Source organism: Heterodontus francisci, chromosome 9, assembly GCF_036365525.1.
Source record: "Heterodontus francisci isolate sHetFra1 chromosome 9, sHetFra1.hap1, whole genome shotgun sequence".
Classification (NCBI taxonomy): Eukaryota; Metazoa; Chordata; class Chondrichthyes; order Heterodontiformes; family Heterodontidae; genus Heterodontus; species Heterodontus francisci.
In genome coordinates this window covers 1,682,392-1,702,781 of record NC_090379.1, presented here as the reverse complement: position 1 = coordinate 1,702,781, position 20,390 = coordinate 1,682,392, and the positions used below count along the sequence as shown (strand labels likewise).

The following is a 20,390-nucleotide window of genomic DNA, read 5'->3' as shown; positions in this document are numbered from 1 at the left end:
AAACTGAACTGGAGTAGCAATATAGATACCGTAGCTACAAGAGCAGGTCAGAGGCTAGGAATCCTGTGGCGAGTAACTCACCTCCTGACTCCCCAAAGCCTGTCCACCATCTACAAGACACAAGTCAGGAGTGTGATGGAATACTCTCCACTTGCCTGGATGGGTGCAGCTCCAACAACACTCAAGAAGCTCGACACCATCCAGGACAAATCAGCCCGCTTGATTGGCACCCCATCTACAAACATTCACTCCCTCCACCACCGACGCACAGTGGCAGCAGTGTGTACCATCTACAAGATGCACTGCAGCAATGCACCAAGGCTCCTTAGACAGCACCTTCCAAACTTGCGACCTCTACCAACTAGAAGGACAAGGGCAGCAAATGCATGGGAACACCACCACCTGCAAGTTCACCTCCAAGTCACACACCATCCTGACTTAGAACTATACCCGTTTAATCTGGACAAATGTGAGGTAATGCATTTTGGAAGGTCTAATGCAGGTGGGAGGTATACAGTAAATGGCAGAACCCTTAGGAGTATTGACAGGCAGAGAGATCTGGGCGTACAGGTCCACAGGTCACTGAAAGTGGCAACGCAGGTGGATAAGGTAGTCAAGAAGGCATACGGCATGCTTGCCTTCATCGGTCGGGGCATAGAGTATAAAAATTGGCAAGTCATGTTGCAGCTGTACAGAACGTTAGTTAGGCCACACTTAGAATATTGCGTGCAATTCTGTTCGCCACACTACCAGTAGGACGTGGAGGCTTTGGAGAGGGTACAAAGGAGGTTTACCAGGATGTTGCCTGGTCTGGAGGGCATTAGCTATGAGGAGAGGTTGGAAAAACTCGGATTGTTTTCACTGGAACGACGGAGGTGGAGGGGCGACATGATAGAGGTTTACAAAGTTATGAGCGGCATGGACAGAGTGGATAGTCAGAAGCTTTTTCCCAGGGTGGAAGAGTCAGTTACTAGGGGACATAGGTTTAAGGTGCAAGGGGCAAAGTTTAGAGGGGATGTGCAAGGCAAGTTTTTTACACAGAGGGTGGTGAGTGCCTGGAACTTGCTGCCAGGGGATGTGGTGGAAGCAGATACGATAGCGACGTTTAAGAGACATCTTGACAAATATATGAATAGGAAGGGAATAGAGGGATATGGGCCCCGGAAGTGCAAAAGGTGTTAGTTTTGGCAGGCATCAAGATCGGCGCAGGCTTGGAGGGCCGAAAGGCCTGTTCCTGTGCTGTACTGTTCTTTGTTCTTTGTTCTCTATGGCTGTTCCTTCACTGTTGCTGGGTCAAAATCCTGGAACCCCCTTCCTAACAGCACTGTGGGTGTACCTACCCCACATGGACTGCAGCGGTTCAAGAAGGCAGCTCACCACCACCTTCTCAAGGGCAATTAGGGATGGGCAATAAATGCTGGCCTAGCCAGTGATCCCCCATCCCATGAATGAATTTTTAAAAAATAATTTCTCCTCATCTCCGTTTTAAATCTGCTACCTCTTTTCCTAAAACTATGACCTCTGGTTCTAGATTGCCCCACCAGAGGAAACATCCTCTCTACGTCTACTTTGTCAATGCCCTTAATAATCAACTGATATACCTCATTTAAATCTCCTCTCATTCTTATAAACGCGAGAGAGTAAAGGCCTAAACTGCTCAATCTCACACATTGAAAATAGGAGCAGGAGTAGGCCATTCGGCCCTTCGAGTCTGCTCCGCCATTCATTATGATCATGGCTGATCATCCAACTCAATAACCTGTTCCCGCTTTCCCCCCATACCCTTTGATCCCTTTAGACTCAAGAGCTATATCTAACTCCTCCTTGAAAACATACAATGTTTTGGCCTCAACTGCTTTCTGTGGTGGCGAATTCCACAGGCTCACCAATCTCTGGGTGAAGAAATTTCTCCTCATCTCAGTCCTGAAAGGTTTATCCAGTATCCTTAGAGTACAACCCCTGGTTCTGGACTCCCCCACCATCGAGAACATCCTTCCTGCATCTACCCTGTCAAGTCCTGTTAGAATTTTATAGGTTTCTATGAGATCCCCCCTCACTCTTCTGAACTCCAGCGAATATAATCCTAACCGACTCAATCTCTGCTCATACGTCAGTCCCACCATCCTAGGAATCAGTCTGGTAAACCTTCGCTGCATTCCCTGTTTCACAAGAACATCCTTCCTCAGATAAGGAGACCAAAATTGCACACAATATTCCAGGTGTGGCCTCACCAAAGCCCTGTATAATTGCAGTAAGAGATCCCTGCTCCTGTACTCGAATCCTCTCGCTATGAAGGCCAACATACCATTTGCCCTTTTTACCGCCTGTTGCACCTGCATGCTTACCTTCAGCGACTGGTGTACGAGAACACCCAGGTCTCGCTGCATATTCCCCTCTCTCAGTTTATAGCCATTCAGATAATAATCTGCCTTCTTGTTTTTGCTACCAAAGTGGATAACCTCACATTTATCCACATTATACTGCATCTGCCATGCATTAGCCCACTCACTCAACTTGTCCAAATCACCCTGAAACCTCTCTGCATCCTCCTCACAACTCACCCTCCCACCCAGTTTTGTGTCATCTGAAAATTTGGAGATATTACATTTAGCTCCCTCATCTAAATCTTTACTATATATTGTGAATAGCTGGGGTCCTAGCACCGATCCCTGCGGTACCCCACTGGTCACTGCCTGCCATTTGGAAAAAGACCCATTTATCCCTACTCTTTGTTTCCTGTCTGCCAAACAATTTTCTATCCATCGCAATACACTACCCCCAATCCCATGCGCTTTAATTTTACACACTATTCTCTTATGTGGGACTTTGTCGAAAGCCTTCTGAAAGTCCAAATAAACCACATCCACTGGCTCCCCCTCATCAACTCTACTAGTTACATCCTCGAAGAATTCTAGTAGATTTGTCAAGCATGATTTCCCTTTCATAAGTCCGATTCTACCACTGTTCTCCAAGTGCTCTGCTATAAAATGTTTGATAATGGACTCTAGAATTTTCCCCACTACCAACATCAGGCTGACTGGTCTATAATTCCCTGCTTTCTCTCTGCCTCCCTTTTTAAATAGTGGGGTTACATTAGCTACCCTCCAATCTATAGAAACTGTTCCAGAGTCTGTAGAATCTTGGAAGATGACCACCAATGCATCCACTATTTCTAGGGTCACTTCTTTAAGTACTCTGGGATGTATATTATCAGGCCCTGGGGATATATCGGCCTTCAATCCCATCAATTTCCCCAACAACATATCTCTACTAATACTGATTTCCTTCAGTTCCTCTCTCTCAATAAGCCCTGTGTTCCCCAACATTTCTGGTATGATATTTGTGTTCTTTGTGAAGACAGAACCAAGGTATGCATTTAGTTGGTCAGCCATTTCTTTGTTGCCCATAATAAATTCCCCTGTTTCTGACTGTAAGGGACCTATATTTGTCTTCACCAATCTTTTTCTTTTCACATACCGATAGAAACTTTTACAGTCAGTTTTTATGTTCCCTGCAAGCTTACTTTCGTACTCTATTTTCCCCTTCTTAATCAATCCCTTGGTCCTCCTTTGCTGAATTCTAAACTGCTCCCAATCCTCAGGTCTGTTTTTTCTGGCGAATTTGTATGCCTCTTCCTTGGATCTAATGCTATCTCTAATTTCCCTTGTAAGCCATGGTTTGGTTACCTTTCCCGTTTTATTTTTTTGCACAAGACAGGAATAAACAATTGTTGCAGTTCATCCATGCGCTCTTTGAATGATTGCCATTACCTATCCACTGTCATCCCTTTAAGTAACGTTTCCCAATCCATCATAACCAACTCGTGCCTCATACCTTCGTAGTTTCCTTTATTAAGATTCAGGATCCTAGTCTCAGAATCAACTACGTCACTCTCCATCTTGATGAAGAATTCTATCATATTATGGTCGCTCATCCCCAAGAGGTCTCGCACTAGATTGTCAATTATTCCTCTCTCATTACACAATACCCAGTCTAGGATGGCCTGTTCGCTAGTTGGCTCCTCAACGTATTGGTCCAGAAAACCATCCCATATACACTCCAAAAATTCCTCCTCTAAAGTATTGTGACTTATTTGATTTGCCCAATCTATATGCAGATGAAAGTCACCCATAATTACAGATGTTCCTTTATCGCAGGCATCTCTAATTTCCCGTTTAATGCCATTCCCAACATCACCTCTATAGTTTGGGGGTCTTTTTCAACCCCCACTAATGTTTTTTGCCCCTTAGTGTTTTTCAGCCCTACCCGTACAGATTCCACATCGTCAGAGCTAATATCCTTCCTCACTATTGCGTTAATTTCCTCTTTAACCAGCAATGTAACTGTTACTTTTTACTTTTTGTCTGTCCTTCCTAAATACTGAATACCCCTGGATGTTCATTTCCCATCCCTGGTCACCCTGCAGCCATGTCTCCGCAATCCCGACTATATCATACCCGTTTTCATCTATTTGCGTGATTAATTCATCCACTTTTTTGTGAATGCTACATGTGTTAAGGCACAAAGCCTTAAGGCTTGTCTTTTTAACATTACTTGTCCTCTTCCCAATACTTTTCACTGTGTCCCTGTTTGATTCTGGCCCTTGATTTCTTTGCCTATCACTTTTCTTATTCCCCTTACTGTCTTTTGTTCTTGTCTTTGATTCCCCCCTCCCCTGACTCCTTCCAAAGGTTCCCATCCCCCTGCCATTTGAGTTTAAACCCTCCCCAACCACTCTCGCAAATACTCCCTCTCGGACATCAGTTGCGGTCCTGCCCAGGTGTAACCCGTCCAGTTTGTGCTGGTCCCACCTCCCCCAGAATCGGTCCCAATGTCCCAGAAATCTAAAACCCTCCCCCTCACACCATCTCTTCAGCCACATATTCATCCGATATCTCCTGCTATTTCTACTCTGACTAGTACGTGGCACTGGTAGTAATCCTGAGATCACTACCTTTTGAGGTCCTACTTTTCAACTTACTTCCTAACTCCCTATATTCTGCTTTTAGGACCTCATCCTTTTTTTTACCTATGTCATTTGAACCAATGTGTACCACGAACACTGGCTGTTCACCCTCCCCCTTCAGAATGTCCTGTAACAGCTCTGAGACATCCTTGACCTTAACACCAGGGAGGCAACATAACATCCTAGAGTCTTGTTTGCAGCCACAGAAACGCCTGTCTATTCCCCTTACAATTGAATCCCCTATAACTATTGCATTCCCACACTTTTTACTCCTCCCCTGTGCAGCAGAGCCAACCGCGGTGCAACGAGTTGGGCTGTTGCTGCTTTCCCCTGAGAGGCCATTGCTCCCAACAGTATCCAAAGCAGTATATCTGTTTTGCAGGGGAATAACCACAGGAGATTCCTGCACTGCCTGCCTTGTCCTCTTGCTCTGCCTGGTGGTCACCCATTCCCTTCGTGCCTGTGGAGTCTGAGCCTGCGGTGTGACCACCTCTATATCCACGATATTCTCCGCCTCGCGGATGCTCCACAGTGTCCCCAGCCGACGCTCCAGCTCTGAAACCGGGCTTCCAGGAGCTGCAACTGGAGACACTTCCTGCACACGTGCTGGTCCCGGACATTGGGAATTGTTCCCAGCTTCCGACATGGAGCACATGGAGCACGAGGAGCACACCACAGCTTTGAGCTCTCCTGCCATGACTTAACCCTTTAAATTAAACCCTTTGGAAGATGCTTAATATCAATTGCTCTAGGGCCCTTCTTCCCTGGTCCTAGTTACTACAGAACTCCCTAAAAAACGCTATTTACTATATATGAAAATAAACTGTAGACCTTTCTTACCTTAGTTAGAAAGCCAGTTATTTAGAGCTATTCCCTAACAGCAGTTACTCACCAACCAATCACCTTGCAGCTTTCCTGTGATGTCACTGTTGACTTTTTTTTCAAAGCACCGCGTGCCTCGCCTGCTCTCCACTCCCTGTGCTGGTCCCACTCAGTATTGCTCCTTCCCGCAGTCGCTGCACTTTTAAACTGCCGGTCCCACTCAATATCACTCCTTCCTGCTGCCAACTGCTCTTCATAAGACAAACCCCTCATGTCTGGAATCAGACTAGTGAACCTCCTCTGAACTGCCTCCAATGCAACTACATCCCTCCTCAAGTAAGGGGACCAAAACTGTACACAATACTCCAGGTGCAGTCTCACTAATGCCTTGCACAGTTGCAGCAACACTTCCCTACTTTTATACTCTATTCCTTTAGCAATAAATGCCAAAATTCCAATTGCCTTCCTTATCACCTGCTGTACCTGCAAACTAGTTTTCTGCGATTCATGCACAAGGACACCCAGATCCCTCTGCACCAAAGCACTCTGAAGTTTCTCTCCATTTAGATAATAATTTGCCTTTCTATTCTTCTAACCAAAATAGATAACCTCACACTTATCCACGTTAAAATCCATCTGCCAGATTTTGGCCCATTCACCTAACCTATCCATATCCATTTGTAAATTTCTTATTTCTTTATTGCAACTTACTATCCCACTTATTTTAGTGTCATCTGCAAATTTGGCTATAGTACCTTCTATCCCTGCATCCAAGTCATTAATATAGATTGTAAATAGTTGGGGCCCGAGGACTGAACCCTGTGGCACCCCACTAGTTACATCTTGCCAACCAGAAGAAGACCCATTTATCCAGACTCTCTGTTTTCTGTTGGTTAGCCAATCTTCTATCCAAGCTAATAAATTGCCCCTAACCCCATGTGAACTTACCTTGTGTATTAACCTTTTGTGCGGCACCTTATCAAATGCCTTCTGGAAGTCCAGATAAACTACATCTACAGGATCCCCATTATCCACTTTACTTGTTACATCTTCGAAGAACTCTGGCAAATTAGTCAAACATGATTTACCCTTCATAATACCCATGCTGACTCTGATGGATTGCGTTTTGACTTTCTAAATGTCCTGTTATTACTGCCTTAATAATGGATTCTAACAATTTCCCAACGACAGATGTTAAACTAACTGGTTTGTAGTTTCCTACTTTCTGCCTCCCTCCCTTTTTGAATAAGGGTGTTATATTAGCATTTTCCAATCCACTGGAACCTTTCCTACATCCAGAGAATGTTTAGTTTAGTTTAGAGATACAGCACTGAAACAAGCCCTTCGGCCCACCGAGTCTGTGCCGACCCATTTATACTAATCCTACACTAATCCCATATTCCTACCACATCCCCACCTGTCCCTATATTTCCCTACCACCTACCTATTTTAGGGGCAATTTATATTGGCCAATTTACCTACCAACCTGCAAGTCTTTTGGCTTGTGGGAGGAAACCGGAGCACCCGGAGAAAACCCACGCAGACACAGGGAGAACTTGCAAACTCCACACAGGCAGTAACCAGAATTGAACCCGGGTCACTGGAGCTGTGAGGCTGCGGTGCTAACCACTGCGCCACTAACCAATGGATCCACTATCTCTGCTGCCACTTCCTTTAAGACCCTAGGATGTAGGCCATCAGGCCCTGGGGACTTGTCTGCCTTCAATCCCAATAGTTTGCTCAGTACTTTTGCACTAGTGATGATGATTGTTCTAAGTTCCTCCCTTTCTATAACCTCTGCATTTCCTGTTACTATTGGGATGGTACAAGAGTCCTCCACCATGAATACTGTTCCCACCTGGTGCCCGTATCCCTCTATTCGCACCCTGCCCCTGTATCCCTCTATTCGCACCCTGCCCCCGTATCCCTCTATTCGCACCCTGCCCCCGTATCCCTCTATTCGCACCCTGCCCCCGTATCCCTCTATTCGCACCCTGCCCCCGTATCCCTCTATTCGCACCCTGCCCCCGTATCCCTCTATTCGCACCCTGCCCCCGTATCCCTCTATTCGCACCCTGCCCCCGTATCCCTCTATTCGCACCCTGCCCCCGTATCCCTCTAATCGCACCCTGCCCCCGTATCCCTCTATTCGCACCCTGCCCCCGTATCCCTCTATTCCCTTTTCATGTATGCATTAAGCCTCCCTTTAAATGTGTCAAAAGTATCTGCTTCAGCCACCCCTTGTAGCAAGTGCCGCATTCTAACCATTCTTTATGTAAAGTGATAGTTGATCACCGTGTGTAAAGAAAACCTTCCTGGTATGTGTTTGCCTCGCCTTCCTAATGCCCTTGCCCTACTCTTGCAAGTTAATGAGAGTAATTTTTAAGATATACCTTTTGTATACTGTTTATAATCTTGTATACTTCTACAGGATCATCTTTCTGTTTTCTCAAGGCTGACAAGCCCTGGACTCTCTGGTCTTACCCCTTGTCAGACCTCAGTATCTTCACACTGTTTTCAAGGCTGTCTCAGTGACCAGCCAGTACTGGGATATGCACTCTCTGTGTGACCTGATTGAAACACGAGACAGCTTCATTAGAACTTCCTCCCACTGACATTCCACTGTTTTGATTACATTGTTCTTTTTGCTTTGATTGTTGCTCTGCATTGATTGGACATTTTGTTCATTGAATCTATTAAGGGTACCAGGCCTGTGTTGCACTTTCTTAATATTAGTGCTGAATAACTCCAGAATCAGTCAGCTCTACCACTTTGAGCTAGCAGCATAGTGCTCTGTTTTAATAACGGATTATTCTAGGATTACTCGGTGTTGGTGCTCCAGGGTCACAGTGGTGCCAAAATGCCCTGGGATTGCCAACTGTGTAACAGCCCCGACAATCAAATTTCTCTGCAGCACCTGTGGAAGAGTCTGTCACTCTGGAATTGGCCTTTATAGCCACTCCAGGTGCTGCTCCACACACCACTGACCACCTCCAGGCTCTTACCCATTGTCTCTCGAGATAAGGAGGCCAAAGAAGGCTCCAGGATTACTCGGTGTTGGTGCTCCAGGGTCACAGTGGTGCCAAAATGCTCTGGGATTACTCTGTGTTGGGGCTGGATTACTTCAGGATCACTATTTCTGATTTTGCATTTTTATTTTTGGTAAGGAGGAAGAACAGGGAGCAGAGAAAAGGAATGAAAAATGAATTAACAATGTAACTCTTTGATTTAACAGCAATAATTAAATCGGACCTCAGGAGACAGAAGGCAAACCTGCAGGCAGCACAGGACACGGTGAGTAAAACTCTGCTTCCAGCCTTCATGCGTCAGGTATGCTTGGTTTTGCTTGGGTAAAATACATCCTGTGGAATTCTCTCAAAAGAAACAGGGAATAGATTTTCCAGCTGGTTATGCCTAATTCACAGAATCGTTACAGTGCAGAAGGAGGCCATTCGGCCCATCGTGTCCGCACTGGCCCTCTGAAAGAGCAAATCCCTCAGTTCCATTCCCTCGTCTTCTCCCCGTAACCCTGGACACAAAATGGGTGGAGATCCATATGCCAAATTTCTGCCCTTTGAATTTTACCAACTTGCGACTGATTATATTAAAATGATATAATTTAATCATCTATGCAATTTCTCAACACTTACGCCACCAAATAAAAGGGACTGGTGAGTGTGCTGTTCATGAAAATGAATTTAAAGGCCCTCAAGTTAAATTTAGAACAGCATTTTTAAAATTATTCTGAACCCTATTTTCCAGTTTATATTTAGTTAGTCAGGAGGCTGAGTGTCCAGAACTGGCCAGGAGGTTTTGGGACACGGACTTTTCCAGTAGCAATCTCCCTTGTTTTTTTTTTGAAGAGAAAAATGAAGGGATGCAAATAAGTCACAAGAGATAGGCTGTGCCCACCTTCCCTCCACATTCAGCGCCACAGGCACATCTACCTGTCAATACCTCTCTGAAGCTGACTGAATGGGCTTTGGGGATAAGCAGACGGGTGGTTTCAGAGCTCTGTCACTTGCTGTAAGGACATCCGGCAGCAAATGTGCATCGTGGCAGTACCAGTAGTTGTGGTCAACTGTGCCTGCGAGTCCTCTTCCTTCATCTCCTTTCAGGCATGCTTCCTATTAAAACGGTGCAGGGCCATAGATGCAGGGCTACCAACTTCACTCCTACCTCATTCTCTGTACCACCTTAATCGCTAACCAGCAAGCGATTCAGATATAGTGCCACTCTGTCACTTGGCTACATATTCTGTTTACTGTCTCCACATATATTGTGCTGGCCACTGGGCATTTCTGTGACTTAAATGATGTTGCAAAGGCTCAAATAAACATTTTTTAAAATTTGCATCCTTTGTAAAGGCCAAAAGGGCACAGCTTTGAAATCTCCCATCATCCCTTCCAAGCAGCCCTTTCAGAGGTTCGACCAGAAAAATCTCTTGTCTGGAGAAAAGAATGCAGTTATAATGTGAATTGTATAGTTATTGTGCATCATGAGAGCATTGGGAGGTGTGGATTCACAAAAACACTTCCTGTAGTTATGTTCTGCTACTGTCTGAGCCTGCTTGCAGGATTTTGACATGTGAAGGTAGCACACAGTTGACGGATCAGTTCAACATCCAAACTTCACAGTACCCTTCTCAGAATCCATACAGCTTTAATAAAGGAGACAAATGTTGACTCTGAAAGGACAGCTCTCTCCCTAAACATGTTCATATTATTCTCTGAAGTAGGAATACTCTTTGTGTGGAGTTGTGAAAAGGGACTAACTCGAGGAAGGAGGTTCGTTCAAGTCTTTTGGGAAGGAAGAGTTAAATCACCTGTTTGAATCTAATCGGTGTATGGCACAAAGTGATTGCTTTTGCTTGATGTCTCTTGTAGGCCTATTCTAATTCAGAGTGAGTCTACAATTACTTATCTGCCCTACTGTGAGCTCTCACAACTTTACCCGCAAACATTATTTTATTAGTCAGCTCTGAGCAACAACATCATAAACCAGCTGATTCAGACTAGTAACTTAGGAAGCAGAATCTGTTCTTGATAAAACACTTTATAGAGCTGCAGTACTTAGATTGGAGCCAGCAGAACAACATGAGATTGTTCCTGCCTGTTTCTCTCGCTATGTTTTATTGGCCACATTCTCCATGTTCACATTCCCTCTGGGGATGAGTTTTTTAAAAAAGTAAATAGAAAATTGTCCATAGGATTTCAAGCCATTACTCCCAACTGTAGTGGGAGCAGGGTGGATATGTGGTTAATTTAGCGGTCGTGCGCTTCCTACTCCGTTCTGACGCCATTCCACCCACTGCCGTTTATCTGCCAGGTTTTAGGCACTGCCAGATCTGCCTGCCCACAGGCATTTAAAAATGTTAAATCATTCTGTCCCCGAAGCTATTCACTTGGGATCGCACATAGTCCTGGACCTGCTAGTGCTACCATGTTGGATTTGTATCAGCGAGGCCCAGGTGAGGTAAAGTTTGTAATTATTTGAAAGTTTCCTGGTGGACCAAGAGGATTGCCTCCCCTGCCCTCCTCCTCCATCTACCGTGACCACTGTCTCCTCCAGTTGCTACCCCACCACGTCAGGGCCCATTCTTTCATGTCCTCAGCGGTGGATGGCCTCCTGTCCCCCGCTTGCTGGCCAGGTAACGATTACCGCGGGTATCAGATTGGAGTGTGATCTCCCAAATGGCCCAGGGCTTCTCATCGGTACTGTCATGGGTACTTCATGCGCAGCCCATCCCTAACCTTGCCCCGGCTTAAAATTAGCATTCGGGTAATCCACATCTGCTGTCAGAAAATCTTCATACAGCTGATCTGAATAATTTCCACTTCTACAAGTTGTTTTTATAACCTTCTCACTCTTGCTGCTGGTTAGTTGACTCCCAATTGCTTGAGAGACGGGTCGTATTAACTGCTGTTCATTTCATGTGCGCAAAGTTTTGAATACCGCCAAGCACTAGGTGCTGCTCAGGAACGTCCTGGTGCCAGGCACCCTTTGATGATGTAGTTCACTGAGCAGATTCCTTTTAAGTGAGATTCACCTACTTTCTGGGTATACCTGTCTGAAGTCAAAACTGGAACTGGCTCTTTTGGGTAAAAAGTAAACAAATATTAAACTTCAAACTTAGTGTTTGATCTGAATAGAAGTTTTCAGAGGGCACAACCATCAGACACTTAGTATTTAATCAGTTCCTCCAATAGACCTCTGTTGTCTAACTAAACACCCCAGGAACTGAGGCTTGAAGTTAAATGGACCACTCCCAGTCACCATGTTGTTGATTTAATTCCATCCATTTCACTCACAATGTTCTCCAACTATTCTACGCAAAGCATTCCTTCAAAATGTGGTAACCTGACCACATAACCAACAGTTGATGCTCCAGTCATGTTGCTATGGAATATTTTGTGCTCACTCATATTGTGCACTGTTTTTGTGAAGAGCTTTTTACAGTTCTTTTAAATGTGTTTAACATATCAATGTTTTTGTTTGTTTCTCCTGGATCAGAAGACTAATATCCATATAGGATGATCAGCACTGGGCAGTGTGGAGTAATGAGAAATCGGACCCTTCTTGTAGTTATGGCCTGCCATGTGCACATGCTGGGCTCTGAGTAGTCCTAGCTGACAATGAATCATATGGTGACTTTTTTTTTTAGAATTAGAACATTACAGCGCAGTACAGGCCCTTCGGCCCTCGATGTTGCGCCGACCTGTGAAACCATCTGACCTACACTATTCCATTTTCATCCATGTGTCTATCCAATGACCACTTAAATGCCCTTAAAGTTGGCGAATCTACTACTGCTGCAGGCAGGGCGTTCCACGCCCTTACTACTCTCTGAGTAAAGAAACTACCTCTCACATCTGTCCTATATCTATCACCCCTCAACTTCAAGCTATGTCCCCTCGTGTTTGCTATCACCATCCGAGGAAAAAGACTCTCACTATCCACCCTATCTAACCCTCTGATTATCTTATATGTCTCTATTAAGTCACCTCTCCTCCTCCTTCTCTCCAACGAAAACAACCTCAAGTCCCTCAGCCTTTCCTCGTAAGACCTTCCCTCCATACCAGGCAACATCCTAGTAAATCTCCTCTGCACCCTTTCCATAGCTTCCACATCCTTCCTATAATGCGGTGACCAGAACTGCACGCAGTACTCCAGGTGCGGTCTCACCAGAGTTTTGTACAGCTGCAGCATGACCTCGTGGCTCCGAAACATGACCCCCCTACTAATAAAAGCTAACACACCATATGCCTTCTTAACAGCCCTATTAACCTGGTTAGCAACCTTCAGGGATTTATGCACCTGGACACCAAGATCTCTCTGTTCATCTACACTACCAAGAATCTTCCCATTAGCCCAGTACTCTGCATTCCTGTTACTCCTTCCAAAGTGAATCACCTCACACTTTTCCGCATTAAACTCCATTTGCCATCTCTCAGCCCAGCTCTGCAGCCTATCTATGTCTCTCTGTACCCTACAACATCCTTCGGCACTATCCACAACTCCACCGACCTTAGTGTCATCTGCAAATTTACTAACCCACCCTTCTACACCCTCTTCCAGGTCATTGATAAAAATGACAAACAGCAGTGGCCCCAAAACAGATCCTTGCGGTACACCACTAGTAACTAAACTCCAGGATGAACATTTGCCATCAACCACCACCCTCTGTCTTCTTTCAGCTAGCCAATTTCTGATCCAAAGCTCTAAGTCACCTTCAACCCCATACTTCCGTATTTTATGCAATAGCCTACCGTGGGGAACCTTATCAAACGCCTTACTGAAATCCATATACACCACATCCACTGCTTTGCCCTCATCCACCTGTTTGGTCACCTTCTCGAAAAACTCAATAAGGTTTGTGAGGCACGACCTACCCGTCACAAAACCGTGCTGACTATCTCTAATGTACTTATTCTTTTCAAGATGATTATAAATCCTGTCTCTTATAACCTTTTCCAACATTTTACCCACAACCGAAGTAAGGCTCACAGGTCTATAATTACCAGGGCTGTCTCTACTCCCCTTCTTGAACAAGGGGACAACATTTGCTATCCTCCAGTCTTCCGGCACTATTCCTGTCGACAATGACGACATAAAGATCAAGGACAAAGGCTCTGCAATCTCCTCCCTAGCTTCCCAGAGAATCCTAGGATAAATCCCATCTGGCCCAGGGGACTTATCTATTTTCACTCTTTCCAAAAGTGCTAACACCTCCTCCTTGTGAACCTCAATCCCATCTAGCCTAGTAGTCTGTATCTCAGTATTCTCAACAACATTTTCTTTCTCTACTGTAAATACTGACGCAAAATATTCATTTAACACTTCCCCTATCTCCTCTGATTCCACACACAACTTCCCACTACTATCCTTGATTGGCCCTAATCTAACTCTAGTCATTCTTTTATTCCTGATATACCTATAGAAAGCCTTAGGGTTTTCCCTGATCCTATCTGCCAATGACTTCTCGTGTCCTCTCCTTGCTCTTCTTAGCTCTCCCTTTAGTTCTCAAGCGCCCTAACTGAGCCTTCACGTCTCATCCTAACATAAGCCTTCTTCTTCCTCTTGACAAGCGCTTCAACTTCTTTAGTAAACCACGGCTCCCTCGCACGACAACTTCCTCCCTGCCTCACAGGTACATACTTATCAAGGACATGCAGTAGCTGCTCCTTGAATAAGCTCCACATTTCGATTGTGCCCATCCCCTGCAGTTTCCTTCCCCATCCTACGCATCCTAAATCTTGCCTAATCGCATCATAATTTCCTTTCCCCCAGTTATAATTCTTGCCCTGCGGTATATACCTGTCCCTGCCCATCGCTAAGGTAAACCTAACCGAATTGTGATCACTATCACCAAAGTGCTCACCTACATCTAAATCTAACACCTGGCCGGGTTCATTTCCCAGTACCAAATCCAATGTGGCATCGCCCCTGGTTGGCCTGTCCACATACTGTGTCAGAAAACCCTCCTGCACACACTGGACAAAAACTGACCCATCTAAAGTACTCGAACTATAGTATTTCCAGTCGATATTTGGAAAGTTAAAGTCCCCCATAACAACTACCCTGTTACTCTCACCCCTGTCGAGAATCATCTTCGCTATCCTTTCCTCTACATCTCTGGAACTATTCGGAGGTCTATAAAAGACTCCCAACAGGGTGACCTCTCCTCTCCTGTTTCTAACCTCGGCCCAGACTACCTCAGTAGACGAGTCCTCAAACGTCCTTTCTGTCGCTGTAATACTCTCCTTGATTAACAATGCCACACCCCCCCCCCTCTTTTACCATCTTCTCTGTTCTTACTGAAACATCTAAATCCCGGAATCTGCAACATCCATTCCTGCCCCTGCTCTACCCATGTCTCCGAAATGGCCACTACATCGAGATCCCAGGTACCAACCCATGCTGCAAGCTCACCCACCTTATTCCGGATGCTCCTGGCATTGAAATAGACACACTTTAAACCAGGTTCTTGCTTGCCAGTGCCCTCTTGCGTCCTTGTAACCATATCCCTGACCTCACCACTCGCAACATCCTGTACACTGGCACTACAATTTAGGTTCCCATTCCCCTGCTGAATTAGTTTAAACCCCCCCGAAGAGCACTAGCAAACCTCCCCCCCAGGATATTGGTACCCCTCTGGTTCAGGTGAAGACCATCCTGTTTGTCGAGGTCCCACCTACCCCAGAAAGAGCCCCAATTATCCAGGAAACCAAAACCCTCCCTCCTGCACCATCCCTGCAGCCACGTGTTCAACTCCTCTCTCTCCCTATTCCTCGCTTCGCTATCACGTGGCACGGGCAACAACCCAGAGATAACAACTCTGTTTGTTCTCGCTCTAAGCTTCCACCCTAGCTCCCTGAATTTCTGTCTTAAATCCCCATCTCTCTTCCTACCTATGTCGTTGGTGCCTATGTGGACCACGACTTGGGGCTGCTCCCCCTCCCCATTAAGGATCCCAAAAACACTGCAGTGGCAGTCTGCAATGTCACGGATGGATGCTTGGTGGTGGTTTCTTCTTATGTGGGTAATGTAGTCCAGTGCATGACTTCTGTGGGCCAGCAGTTCCTCAAGTAGAGTAGCAGCACTAACTGTCAATTGATGCTTGATCAGTAATGTCTTATGACTTGTAGCGTGTGTATTGCAGAGCATAGGAGAAAATCACCTCAGTTACGGTTCTACAGCTGCCACGATTTCCTCATTCATCTTGCCTCGTCAGTTGTTGTCGTCGGAGGTAGGAATTAGAATCACATTTTGCTTAATGGTTGACTTTGGGTTTGAGTCACCTGTTCTAACTACCCACAGTAAGTAACACTGTGAAGCAATACTGAGGAAGTGTCTGCAGCTCACTGGAACTCCCTCCCTAACAGCACTCTGGGTGTACCTATACCATAGACACTGCAGCGTTCAAGAAGGCAGCTCACCATCACCTTCGCAAAGGCAATTAGGGATAAACAATAATTGCTTGTCAGCGATGCCCACATCCCATGAATAGATAAAAAAAGCTCATGTATGCCAGTCACACATTGTTGGTGTAGCTCTCAGTCCCTACTAAAGAGTGAAAAATATACTATATAGTAGAAGGCCCGTTATCTGTGTGCTGCAAATATCTGCCTTCGGCCTTGTGTCATTATGTGCCACAATGCACACATAGTATGTATGTGAATTAGTGGGCTTTTAGTGTTATGTGAATCAAAATTTTATTAAGACATTTTATACTGGGAAATATGCCTGCTCACTTCATCCATCTACCCAAGTATCCCTGTCTCAAGAGTAAATTGATGAGTAATTAGCTTCTATCTGTCTGTGTGTTCCTACGTCAATGTACTGCCACAATCCTTGCCATTGGGCATTACAGCAGTGAAAGGAACATTGTCTCCCATCATCTTTTACATACCATGCACGGTTTTACCTTAATAGTGAACTTAAAGTCCAGGTACACATAATAAGCAAATATATGATAGAGGTATATAAAATTATGAGAGGCATAGATAGGGTAGATAGCCAGAGTCTGTTTCCCATGGTAGGGGTGACTAAAACTAGAAGGCATAGATTTAAGGTGAGAGGGAGGAGGTTTAAAGGGGATCAAAGGAGTAAATTTTTCACACAAAGAATAGTGGGTATCTGGAATGAGCTGCCTGAGGAGGTGGTGGAGGCAGGAACAGTAGCGACATTTAAGAGGCATCTGGACAGGTACTTGAATGAGCAAGGCATAGAGGGATATGGAATTAATGCAGGCAGGTGGGATTAGTATCGATAGGCATTATGGTGGGCATGGACACGGTGGGCCGAAGGGCCTGTTTCTATGCTGTACGACTCTATATATATAATTTTACATTGTGATTTTTATATAAAATGCTCTTTTTCCATTATTCTTCAAAGCAGATTAGTGTCATTCTAGAGGTGTAGCAACAACCGTTATTGTGTTAGTTTTCCTTTTACTTGAGAACCTAGCAGACAGTGTCTTTCATACCTTGGCACACTAGTGTACATCTAATCAGAAATCACACACTGCTGCACTCGAGGGTTTGTTTCACTTATGAAAAGACCCCAGCCTTTGTGCCCAGGCATCTTGTCTCTCATTCTTACAATTGAGGACTTTGTTAGTGACCTAATGAAGCTTACACAAGTGAAGAAATTTGCTATCCTCAGTATGTTCTTCCTCTGATTGAAGCTTAATATCCTTTGGTACCATGCTGCTATCTTGCTTTTTGCTCCATCTCTCTCTTTGTTGATATTTTCCATCTCATTCTCTTCTAGGCTGCTCCTTAAAACCCACCTCTTTGACCAAGCTTTAGTGTTTGTCTGATTTCACTTCTGTGAAGTGCTTTGGGACATTCACATGCATTAAAGCCAATATATGTTGCTAATTCTGTCGGCTGTGTCCGTCACGAGTAACTAGTGACTGCAGTGTAGAAATGTTACAGGAATGTTTATATCATTCTGGTGTGTGCACCTTTGCAAAACACGTTAGTATATTAGTGTATATGTCATTTTGGCGGGAGGTGGAAGGAGTGAAATGGCCTGCCTGTCTAGAAAGAGAGCTAAAATAGTCTGTTCCTGGTGTAAGGTGTTAGTAGATTCATCCATTTGAATCATTCTTGTGTTTCTAACTAATCATACTTGTGAGACTCTTCATCCATTTTGGACATGGCAAATTTCCAGACCAACTATTTGAGCACCCCTGGGGTATACTCCTCATTGGCCAGTTCAGAGCATCAGAAGACAGTAACTCCTGTTCCTGGAGTTGTACTGAGGGAAGGGAGGAAGAAGAGTAGAAGAGCAATAGTGATAGGGGATTCAATAGTCAGGGGATCAGACAGGCGTTTCTGCGGCAGTAAACGTGACTCCAGGATGGTGCCAGGGTCAAGGATATCATGGAGCAGCTACAGGACATTCTTCTGAGGGAGGGTGAACAGCCAGAGATCGTGGTCCACATTGGCATCAATGACATAGGTAGAAAGCAGAATTTCGGGAGTTAGGAAGAAAATTAAAAAGCAGGACCTCAAGAGCAGTAATCTCAAGATTACTCGCAGTGCCACATGCTAGTGAGCATAGGAATAGGAGGATTGATCGTATGAATTCGTGGCTGGAGAATGGTGTAGGAGGGAGGGCATGAGAATTCTAATGTATTTGGACCGGTCCTGGGGAAGATGGGACCTGCACAAGATGGACAGGCTACACCTTAACAGGACTGGAATTAATATCCTCGCAAATCAAAAAACAAAGCCAGTCAACCATGGCTAACAAAGGATGTTAAGGATTGTATAAGATTAAAAGAAAAGGCCTATAAAGTTGCCAGAAATAGTGGTAAACCTGAGGATTGGGAGGATTTTAGAATGCAGCAAAGGAGGACCAAGAAACTGATAAAGGGAGAATAGACTAGGAATGTAACCTAACAAAAAACATAAAAATAGACTGTAAAAGCTTCTATAGGTACTTAAAAAGGAAACGTTTGGCTAAGACAAATGTGGGTCTGGACATGCATCTGAGGTGCTGTAACCTGCAAGGCTACGGACCAGGTGCTGGAAGAGGGATTAGATTGGGCGGCTAGTTTTTTCAGCCGGCACAGATATGATGGGCTGAATGGCCTCCTTCTGTAATATAATTTTTCTATGGTTCTATGGTCCATTACAGGCAGAGTCAGGAGAATTTATAATGGGGAATAGAGAAATGGCAGAGAAGCTAAATGATTTCTTTGTGTCTGTCTTCACCGAGAAAGATAAAAGAAATCTCCCAGAATTAGAGACCCAAGGGATTAGGGGGAATGAGGAATTGAAGGAAATTAGTGTGAGTAAGAAGGTCGTATTGGCAAAATTAATGGGGCTGAAGGTTGATTGGTCCCGGGACCTGATATCCTACATCCCAGGGTGTTGAAAGAGGTAGCAATTCATTATGATCATGGCTGATAGTGGATGCATTGGTGATCATCCAAAATTCTATAGATTCTGGAATGGTTCTTACAGATTGGAAGGTCACAAATGTCACCCCACTATTGAAGAAGGGAGGGAGAGAGAAAACAGGGAACTGCAGACCTGTTAGCCTTACATCAGTCATTGGGAAATGCTGGAATCTATTCTAAAGGATGTGATAAATGGACACTTGGATAATAATCATCTGATTGGACATCGTCAACATGGATTTATGAATGGGAAATCATGTTTGACAAACTTGTTGGAGTTTTTGAGTATGTTACTAACAGAATTGATAAAGGGGAGTCGGTGGACATGGTATACTTGGATTTTCAGAAGGCTTTTGATAAAGTTCCCCACAGGAGGTTGGTTAGCAAAATTAAAGCACATGGGATAAGAGGTAATATACTGGCATGGATTAAGGATTGGTTAACAGGCAGAAAGCAGAGAGTAGGAATAAACAGGTCATTCTCGCATTGGCAGACTGTGACTAGTGGGGTACCGCAGGGATCAGTGCTTGGGCCCCAGCTGTTCACAATATATATCAATGATTTGGATGTGGGGACCAAATGTAATATTTCCAAGTTAGCGGATAACACAAAACTAGGTGAGAATGTGTGTTGTGAGTAAGATGCAAAGCGGCTTCAAGGGGATTTGGACAGTCAGAGAGAGGTGTCACAACCGAGGTGGGAGGAGTACACTGTCTTTTCTAGTTTCACTTCTCCACAGGTCACAACATATATTTAAATGTTTACCCAGTTACCAATGCGGTCAATCATAAACTATTTCTTATCCCAGAATAAAATACACCAACCAGTTTTCTTTAATAAACAACAAAATTATCAGTTTATTATAAAACAAGGCATAACCGGTAATGAAGCAAAGCATTAACACACAGATTGAAATATGAAAGTTCTCTGTTACCTTAGCCCTTTGCACACACACACACACACACACCAGTTAACCAGAAAATAGATATTTTCTCTTTAGACCTCTGTTACAAAGAAAATTCAAAAAGAATGCTTTGGCCAAATTTAGTTTAGTTTAGTTTAGAGATACAGCACTGAAACAGGCCCTTCAGCCCACCGAGTCTGTGCCGACCATCAACCACCCATTTATACTAATCCTACACTAATCCCATATTCCTACCACATCCCCACCTGTCCCTGTATTTC

General features: G+C 44.6%; 1 protein-coding gene across 2 annotated transcripts in view; it reads left to right on the top strand.

The window, feature by feature from the left end:
• flvcr2a (FLVCR choline and putative heme transporter 2a) overlaps nucleotides 1–20,390 on the top strand; it is a 347,150-nt gene that overhangs the window by 299,262 nt on the left and 27,498 nt on the right. Inside the window, exons 9-10 of one of the 2 annotated variants that reach the window (XM_068038428.1) lie at nucleotides 9,024–9,082; nucleotides 15,951–16,037. In XM_068038428.1, coding sequence (XP_067894529.1) covers nucleotides 9,024–9,082; nucleotides 15,951–16,037 — 146 coding nt within the window. The remainder of the gene's footprint in view (nucleotides 1–9,023; nucleotides 9,083–15,950; nucleotides 16,038–20,390) is intronic. The other variant, XM_068038429.1, reaches the window with a different exon arrangement.